This window comes from Nuphar pumila, unplaced genomic scaffold (genome assembly GCF_984573655.1).
Source record: "Nuphar pumila unplaced genomic scaffold, dmNupPumi1.hap1.1 HAP1_SCAFFOLD_1560, whole genome shotgun sequence".
In the NCBI taxonomy this organism is placed as follows: Eukaryota; Viridiplantae; Streptophyta; class Magnoliopsida; order Nymphaeales; family Nymphaeaceae; genus Nuphar; species Nuphar pumila.
In genome coordinates, this window is record NW_028323707.1 from 7,616 (window position 1) to 17,971 (window position 10,356).

General features: G+C 52.7%; 1 protein-coding gene across 1 annotated transcript; it reads right to left on the reverse strand.

The window, feature by feature from the left end:
• Positions 1-2,768: 2,768 nt before the first annotated feature.
• Positions 2,769-9,893, reverse strand: LOC149809224 (protein HIRA-like). Its single transcript, XM_089994942.1, has 8 exons — positions 9,774-9,893; positions 9,234-9,592; positions 8,323-8,521; positions 6,745-6,963; positions 5,399-5,848; positions 4,685-4,766; positions 3,756-3,946; positions 2,769-3,062 (listed from the first exon to the last, which is right to left on the reverse strand). Exons 1-8 carry the CDS (start codon positions 9,891-9,893, stop codon positions 2,769-2,771), a joined length of 1,914 nt encoding a protein of 637 aa, XP_089851068.1.
• Between the last annotated feature and the right edge of the window lie 463 nt (positions 9,894-10,356).

Sequence of the window (10,356 nt, forward strand, 5' to 3'; positions counted from 1 at the left end):
ATTGATGATTACCTGTTTGAGAAACTGGAGAAAGAAGCAGCGCTCCTGGTAGATTTTAGTGACGTTGAAACAGGTGAGGTGGCTCAAGGCAGGGCACAAGCCGGGCGCAAGGAACCAGCAGGCTATGACCCGACCAAGGCTTCAACGTCCAAGTTCACGGGTCAACGCCGCTAAGTGGACGGTACCGGTAGTGTTGTAGGATATTGCAATGGTCTCTTTGATATGGGGGTGATGATAACCGTGCCTTGCTTGCACATGGACGTTACATATGAGCATGATTGCACCTGAACTCTTGCAATGGCAGATGCTTGCTCATCACAGATGTACCTCCAAAATCTTTTCGCCTGCGTCACTGCTGATTTCAATCTCCTTATTGACGGAGAAATAATGAATGTGACATGTCACGTTTGGGCGATTTCTCCTTAATGACGGAGAAATAATGAAAGTGACGTGTCACGCTTCGAAAAAAAGTTCCGAATGGCTAATATACTACGGTACAGGTAGCGCCCGCAGGCAAGACGGATGGTGCGTGATACTGCATGATACCGCATGTTGAAAAGATGATGTTCTGTTCGGAGAACAAACTTGCCCGTTGTGACGTGTGACCAACATAATATGCCCGTAGGTTGGGCGAAAGGCCCCAGTGTGACGCGTGACCAACCAAGGGTCAGATATACTACGGTAGAACTGGTCCCTGGGCAGTACTTGGATCTGCCAATGTTCATGTGGAGTCCATTGCCTTGTAAACAGGGACAAACGCTGGCAAACACGCCCATTGTTGCTTGGTAAATTGGATTGGCTTGGCACCATCCTAGCTCATAATTACATCACATAGACGATGGCAGAAAGTCGGCAGTCACCAAGCAATCACGTAGTCAAATTCGAAAAAACTACAGCTCATTGAACGACGGCGATCGTGACTGGCAAACCTGTCCTAAACGCGCGCTCTTGTACACTGAAGATCCGATCGCAACTCCTTGTATAAAAGACTCATCATCACTGATGATCATCATCGTCGACCTCAAGGCACGCCCCAATCTCATACATTTTCAGGCATCCAGACCAACGCATCACAAGGACTGGCAAAGCGTCGTCGTCGACCTCACGGCATGTTGCTGTTGGCGACTGCAGCCTTCAAACGCTCGCCATAGTCGACCGCGAGTCGGCCCATGTGTTTGCTGCTGCCGATTGCAGGCAACACGACGTCGCGAAGCAACAACCGCTTCTCATGACCGAGCACTGATGGCTCCCACACCGGAGGGGGCAATGGCGCCCGTGACGAGGATGCACCCACTCCTGCAGCCAGTCAGCAACATCAAGTTTAAGTTGTCTCCCCCAGGAAATATCACGTGATCGACGCCATCGACGGTGCCAAATATTCAGCTATTTGTTATTGGATCGGCAGGGTATCTAGAATGGTGAAAAGGAAAGTGATGCCAGTCATGCGCCTTCAGATATTCGAGCACTGAAAGTGAAATGCAGGTCCCCGCTTACCTGGTTTCGAGAGGCTGTCTCGAGATAGAGAGCCATGCTCGTTCTGATGTGCACTTACTCAGGGAGTACATCCAGGTGCATTTTTTAAGAAGACATATGAGGTCAGGTCAGGCTGGTCCAGGGACGCTTGCCTCAGGTGATGGCAATGATAGCACTGATTCCCAAGTAGTTATTAAAGTTGCCAACGTCATGGAGATGCGGTAGTGTTGTAAAAAGATACTCATCATCATTTGTTCTGGGAAACGTGACGATGAGCAGTCACATATTGGGAAAGGCAGGACCCACAGTTGCATGAATATGGTGTGTTCACATTTACGGCTGTTGCAGTTGTTTATCGAGGTGAAGGATCTAAAGACATGACTGGACTTTTATGTAATGTTTTGCAGAAGAACAACAGCTGCTCCTGAAGGTGCGGGATTCCATCATGAATCAGAGAAAATGACCGGACAATTCCGTGACGTTTTATATGTTTTACATGCTTTCATTGGCCAGTGTCCATGTGGATGCGGTAGTATTGTAGACCGACACATCATCGGCATCTTTTTTGTTTTTTTGCAGTGTTCACACACCTGAGATGGCAGACCCGCAGGTCAAAGCCCCAGATGGGGGAAGAAGGACTGGCTGCCAGTGGATTGGCCCAAGAAGCCCATCGCAGAGCTCTTGAAGGCGGGTGGTGTCGCCTTGCTGCGTGAGTAAGCGCGTGTACTGAAGCAGCCAATTTGTCCAGTCATGTGCGCAGCCCAACGCGAGCGCAGCCGCCATCGCGCTCTCCAAATGTGCACAGCTGTCCAGTTGCCGCTGTTGCGCGGGCTGCGCACGACACGCGATGTAAAAAACAACAACGAAACACACCACGAAAGAAAAGCACAGTTGAACGGAAAGTTCACGCCGAAGCCTCACAAGGAGAGACAGGGCAGGGGGGGGGGGGGGGATGATGCTGCACAGTCAGATCGCTAGGGCTGTACAACGCATATGGTGGCTGCTAAAGCCCTGGGTCAGCACCGACACAACGGGATGTATAGAATCAGCACTCTTGATACCAGACATACACTTATGTGCCAGCTGTATGCAGACCACACGGTGATGGTAGCACTCATTCCCGAGTAGCGCTTGGAGTTGCGCATGTCCATGTGGATGCGATGGCGTTGTACAGAAACACATCGTCGTCACACTTTTGCTGTCCAAAGAGCCCCTTTCGCTGCCAGGTTTGGCGACAATTTACTCCATTGTCGTTTGACACGAAGCATCTGGTGATGCCCGCAGTCAGCAGAGATTCACACCTGACGAATGGCGTCACTGAGGGCGGCTCGGGTGGGGCGGGTGGACTGTGCAGCTGCCATCAAAGAGGAGACCTCGCCAGCGGGAGACGCCACAACGACGCTGTGGTACATTGAGGACGGGAACCCCCAGTCCGCGATGCACATCCACTCCCTCAGGCCTCCGTGAAACGCGTACGAGTGCAAGTTGGCGAGCGTCAGCAACGGCAGTCCCGACGCAGAGAGTGATGCCGAGGCGATGGGGCTCGTGCTCGCACGCGCGATCGCGGCCGCGCTGCACTCGAGAACCACCTGCAACAACGGCAACACACCCGCTGCTGAATGCGCGACATCCGAGGAAATGGAACGTTCTGCCGACATCCGGCCATGGTCACCACAGCTTTTATTTTCACTGCTCTAGGTACCCTGCTGACCCAACAAATCCCAAAAAACAAAAACAAAACAAAAAAAACAGTGGCACACTTGATGGCATTCATCATGGATTACTCACCAAAAAAAAAAGCCTTGATGGTCACGGCTATTCACTGACCGCAACGCTTGCATAGACAAGATAGGCCTGATGGTTAGGGTCCGATTACGATAGGTGAAGTGTACTGCAAGAGCTGAGACCGTGTGACGTTCCGGGCAATGTATCCGTTTACAGCACTACCGCAATAATTATAAAGAACAGGTCTACTACTAAAATTCCTAGCTTCTTACCCTACAGTTCGCTCTTTTAACAGTAAGGTTGAAAATCCACATGGACAATTGCAAGCCTCAAGTACTACGTGGGAGAGTAGTCTTTGTTCTTTGAGGGACCCCAAAAAAGAAAGACTTCTCTTTCTTTCTGAAAAGCTGTCATGCTATGGAAGTGTTTGACCAAATGTGTTTGTGTGGCGGTGCTGAGACGGCTGTGGTGCTGGGATCTGAATACACTGACATGCACAGCGAAGACGCAGTGCGACTGCAACTATGCATCAGACGCCAGGTATAGCACATCCGCACCTGCAATGCGGGAACATCCCAGACTTTGACGGCGCCGTTGGTGCAGACGGCGAGCAGGTGTGTGTTGTTGTCGGAAGCCAGAAAGGCCGCAGGGGCTGGCAGTACCAGGGGGGGCGCCAGTCGGCGACCTCCGGGAGTAAACAGCAGCAGTGTGGCATCGTAGAGCGCGGCTGCGAAGAAGTGGGGCGAGCCTGCATTATCAGATGGTGACAATGAGGATGATGATGTTCGTTTGCTCAATAACCTGGCGAAAACAGCGAGTGCTGGGGGCGACGTCATCAAGGATGGAATTGGTCACCAATGCGCTACGGGAACTCAGCATCGGCCTATGTAGGGGCACTGCTGTCATTTTGTACCGGCGTTCTCTTCAAGTTTTAGCTCGTGCGAGCGGCTGCGCTTTTATGACAGGCTTGCTTGTTCCGACCACTGACGTTCAATGAGCTGTGTAAACATGCAACTACACCAGGCATGCTCAGTAGCTGCATAATGAAAGGACTAAATGGGGCATGCGTTGAAGGAATTACATGTACGGCTGCCAGTTCCACCGTGCTCAACGGTCTAAGAAAGTGGCTAAGAGCCGCGTTTCGGAATGCGTCAATCAACCGTTGTCCAGCCTACGGCATGCACGTTGCGCACGGAGTTTGAGGTGCTTTTTGAGGTCTGCATGGTACCTCGAGCGAGCGAGCGGTGTAAAAACAAGGACACATGCCATGATGTTTCGCCTCGCACCTGCCAGCGCTTGAACATGGCTGTCTGCGCATGTGCACCATTGCAGAGTGCCACCCATGGAGCAGACTATCTCTGCCACGCTGCGACCCTGCTGAGCGCGCTGTGCGTTGCTGGCTAGCAACACACGCTGGGACGCGCCTGCATCCTCTGTGTCACTGCCGTCGTGCACGGTCAGCACTACCTCCTGCACACCCGCGCACTCGCATTAGCCACTGCTTCGTACGTCGACCACGCGGGCTGCTGCCTTCGACCAACGTGCGTGACATTGCTGTTGCCAAACAGCTGTAACCAGATTGTTCAAGTATTGTCCACCTGAGTAATGCTAGTACCGATCACTTAGATAGGACTGCGAGTGACCAAGGCTCCAACTTTGTTGTAACGACAAACCTTGCACAAGCCGGTGCGCATGCGAGTCGCTACCTCAAAGGGTAATTCCAGCGATGTTTTCAGATGCGAGAAGTGTGTGAGAGGCGCCATGCAGTGATTCACCAGGATGAGATTTGATTGGTGTCAGCTTACCTTGTAGACCCAGTTCCTGAAGAGATCACCTCTGATAGATGACATGTCTTCTTCCCTAGGACGACATGTATGTACGCAAGTACTTACGAGTACTTGTAAACAATGCTCTTAGCAGCTACATATATGTGTTATGTATAAAACAAAGGCCAAGCCTAATCTAAACCTCGAAAACCTGTCAGTCATCACGAGCGACACACCATCGACCCCCATTCTTGGCCCCAAAACTCATGCGTTGTCAGGCATCAAACGGCCCGCAAATTACAGGGTTCTGGCAAAACGCTGGCGCTGCGGGCGAGGCCACGGCGCAGATGTCACCACTGATGATTCCAGCATTTGTATGTTTTGATGGAAAGAGGAACAGGCAGTTTAGTAAATCGCGTCGAGGCAAGACGCACCGGTCGGGGGTGGGGGTTGAGGGAGATGAAGTCAGCGGTGGGAGCCGCGCGGCGCAGGGGCGCCCCGGGGGCCCTCGCGGCCCCCGGGCTGGCGGCCGGCGCCGCAAGGCGCGGGCGCTTGGCCGCCAGGGTGCCGGGGCTCATAGCGAGTGGGGGGCGCTTGAGAGCCACGCCGGTGCCGTTCATGCGCGAAAGGGGGGGCGCGCGAGGCGGGGCGGCCGCCCCGGCGGCTGCCGGGCCGAGCCGCGCGCTGAGCTGATTGTTCTTGGCCGGGGGGGGCACGGGGGGGGGCAGCGCGGGTGCCGGGGTCGGGGGCGCGGTCATGTTTGCCAGTGAGCGCGAGTTCTGCGAGTGCTCGGCTGCGAAAGCGAGCATCGCCGCCGACTCGATCAAGGCCGTGCCGTCCTTGCCACGTGAGTCGCCGTACTTTGCGACCATCAGCTGTTCCACCTGCACGAGTGCACCTCGGTCTCAACAGCAACACACCCGCACGAATGTGAGTCACCGTACTTTGTGACCATGAGGTGTTCCAGATGCGCGAGCGCAACTTTGGTCTCAACAACACACGCACAAACCGCCCCACCGTACTGTTTGGCAATCGCAGCAAGCCTGTGCGTTCCTATAACATTGTTTCACACTGCACGAACAAATGCTGCCAACGAATCTGCCGGCGACCAACAGGAATAGTGTCTACATCATCATGATAACATGATGCGTCGAACGAGGACAGAACAGCTTGCTGCCATTGGCAGGCAACGCTTGCTCCGATGCCTGCGTATCTAGGTGACTTATGCCGTCTAAAGATTATGCCGTCTAAATAGGGCCATCGGCAAGGCCGAAACCGGCTACGGTAGCCGGATGTAGGCCCATTATACGACACACCCACCCATTCTACAAGGCCCGCCGCAGTGCTTCGCCAGAGCAGGGTTCGACCCCCATTTCTGCCCCAAATGATTATGCATTTTCAGGGCTCAAACCCACGAAGCACACTGCCTGGCCAAAGCACTGGCCTGCCCCTCAGAATTGAAATTCTAAGTCCAGCTGTAGTCTCCAAGGTGCCATTGATACTGATGATGCATCTTTTCACAACCCTACCGCATTCACATGGGCATTGGCATCTCCAACACATACTCAGCAATAAGTACCACCTTTGCCTAGTACTCTGCGTGCAATGTGATGGAACGGACACAAGTTGAACAATATTTGAACGGTATCCAGTGCATCGCCAGATCGTGTCCCGAACCCCAAAGCTCCAGATACCAAAAAATCATGCATTTTTGGTATCTGGAGCCGAAAAATCAGAGGGTCCTGCGAAACACGGGCGGTATCAAAGAGGAGCGGCGCACCTTGTCGTCTGAGAGCTGCTCGCCGAGCTCGGCGTGAGTAAACGCAACACACATGGCGGAGCCGTCGGTGCTGACAGCGATGAGGTGAAGGCCATCGGGCGACCATGCTAGGTCGGAGATCGTAGACTTGAATGCCTTCTTCACCACGAGCAGTGGCTTGCCCTGGCCCTGTGGCCATACACTGAAGCTCCGGTCCTGGCTTCCTGCTGCTAGGTATTGCTGCAAGCATGTCAAAGCACGTATGAATGAAAGTGCACGTATCAGCCGTGCACAGAGCCTCACCCTCTGATTTTCTGGGTTCAGACATTCAAGAATACACGAGTTTTGGGGTGGAAATGGGGATCGAAACCTGTGGAATGGGCGGGTGTGTTACTTTCAAAGATGACACTACATTCGGCTGCCGTAACCGGCTTCGAGCTTGCCGGAGGCCCTCTTCAGACGGCATGAAAACACCTAAGGAACACAGCACACGGAATATATGTAGGTACGCAGGTATGTCAGTAGCTAGGATGACGCGAATGCGGAATGCACGTCATCGTAGCAACTCCACGGTTCTATCTGGAACCATCTAGGGGGGAAATGACAGACAGGGGGATGTCTGCACCCTGCGCCATCTGCGCCATTCGCGTCATCCTAGCTACTGACATACATACCTACCCACATATATTCCGTGTGCTGTGTTTCTTAGCTGTTTTCATGCCGTCTGAAGAGAGCCTTCGGCGAGCTCGGAACCGGTCATGGCAGCTGGATGTCGTGCAATTTGTAAAACACACCCGCGCATTCTACATTGTCATTCATCCAGTCAATTCAAGCAGTAGGATGGAGGGATTTGCTCCAATGGAGCTCGGTGACTCACCAGAACGGGGTTCGACCCCCATTTCTGATGTTGCATTTCTGCTTTGCTTTTGCATTCTTTATGGGATATAAAGCTAAACGATCAGCTACAATGATTCTATTGAATCATCTAGCTAGAGATGGCTCTATTGGGTTATCTAACTGAACGGCTGTCCAAGGATAGATCTATCCGGCTATCTGACTGATGGTGGGAAGCAGTAAGGGTAAGTGCCATCAGGACTGCATGGGACACGAACTAGGTCGACGAGCATGACTACATACCCAGGCATGTGAGGATATCAACACGTACCCCTAGCCCCGACACACACACGGTTCCGGACACATGAGATGTGCACGCGAGAAGCCCAGCAACTCAGCAACAAGTTTGTTGCGATTTGAAATGTGACAAGCTCGAGCTGCTCAGCAACGACAGTCTTAGATGAAGACAGATAATTAGGCCCAGCAACTGGTTGAAGCGTTACCGCACATCAACCCAACGACCTCTTTCTCATCTGCCCCAAACAATCATGCAATTTCAGGCATCATGGCCCGCAAATTGCAGGTTCTGGCGAAACAATGCGAACAGCAACATGAGGAAGAAAAGGTGCGGCCTGGCGTCAGCGTTTCACCGAAATGGTGCTACCGTTTCTGACCCCAACATCTGTCCCCAGATTTCGTGTATTTGCAGGCGACTGAACCCCAAAAAATAACTCTGCCTGGCGAAATGCTGATCAAGCGGCGCACCACTGCGGTCTCCTCCTCCGCATCCTTGTCGATGTAGAGAACAGGCGAGGAGCGAGCAACCACAACGGGGCCACTGTGGCCGACGCACCCCTTCTGCTCCGCCTCCCAGTGCTCTCGCTCACACATCGACATCGTCAACACACCATGGTCCGATGTGTTGACCACTGCCAACTGGTCCCCGAGAGTTGACCAAGCCAGCCTGCAGCTCATCGCCCATGTCCTTGTTTCTTACGAACACATCAAACATCGTTAACAGCATCAACAGTGCCAGATAGTGATCTAGTGGACAACAGTTGAGCTGAATGTCCTCCACTGCATCGCATTTCAAGGTTTCTCGGTATCAGCTTTATCAGTTCCAACTAAATGTAGAAAACAAACGAATCCAGATTCTCCGAAGTACCCCAAACACGTGCGTTGAGCAACGTTTCCCCTCAACTGTTGCCTCGACTAATGACGTATCTGATTACAACACTACCGCATCCACATGGACATCGGCAACTCCAGAACTACTTGGGAATCCAATACTGTACACGATCCCAGGGTGGATCCCGCAACTTGAGCGAGACAAGGGTCGTGATCTCGCCCATGATAACAAGTCACAGTCCCCGTACTCAGCTACCATCTTTACATCACATAGATAATGGCAGGAAATAGTCAACATGCAGCTCATTGAACGTCAGCGGTCGGCTACCAACTTTCGTCTCGTCATTACACAACATGGCGAGTGTACCAAGCTTACTTATTTGACATTCTTTCAAATAAATAAATAAATAAATAAATATCAAAGAGTATTTAATTGTCTTTGTGTACATATATATATATATATATATATATATATATATATATATATATATATATATATATATATATATATATATGTAAATATTCGCGCAATTGCAGGCTGGGCGCACCTACAGAAGAGCGTGCTGGTGGACATGCGCTCAAGCCCCTTGCAGATGACTCCCACGCAAGACCAGTCCTCCGTCGACCAGAGCCGGACGCAGTTGTCTTCACCCATCGTCGCAACATACGAGTCGACGGGGTCCCACGCCACCCCCTTGACGAAGGAGCGGTGCCCCGCGAGCGTCGTGAGGCGCTCACCCGACTGCGCGGACCACACGATTGCGTCGTTGTCGAGGCTGCAGGTGACCACGAGGCTGCTGTCCGGCGACCACGCCAGCCCGGTCACTGCCGATCGGTGTCGCCTGAACCACGCCTTCGACTCGATTGCAGTGCTTCGCGATGCAGTTTTGCTTTGCGGATCTGTGTCCTTGAAAATGCATTATCATTCAATGCAGACATGGGGGTCGAGCCCCCTTCTGGCAAAGCACTGTAGGAAGCGTACGCCTGATGATGATGTATACATCCATCATACACATTGTTACGACAGCACCGCGTCCAGATGGACATCAGCAACTCCAAGCACTACTAAGATTCAGTGTTACCATTACCATCACTAGGTGACCAACCACAGCAAGTATGCTGCTACGCCTGCAGCACGTACTTTGCTTTGGGGGTATCCTCTCCGTGCGTGGCAGAGGGGGGTGCAGATGAACTGCACCCTGTACCATTCGATCAAAGGGATGCAGTTCGTCTTTAGCCCTCTGGTCGAATCATAACGATGTGATTCGATCAGAGGGACCACACAGCCACCTTTACCTTTCCTATTAGATTAGACTGTGCCGATTGTCACGTGATTAACAGACCCCTGAGCCCCTGATCGGCCCCTGGGGAAAAGGAGGTCAGGGTCAGGGGCAGAGGGCGGCCGCTGACGAAGAGAAGTCTGGGTTAGAGGTCTGATCTGATTAGACAGTGCTGATGGCCGCAGGAAATGGGCTCGAAATTCATTCTGGCAGAGCGCTGCTCGGTTGAGCTGCGTGTCGCAGAGTTCGCACCTACAGACACGAAGTGGGCTCCAGTTCTCCAAGTTTTCGCCGTCGTTGCTGCCGAACGTGCTCTCGCCGCGCCCCGGAAGCTTCCGGAAGAGGATGAGAGCGCAGTCGTCGCCGCCGGACGCAAGCAGCTTGCCGTCGG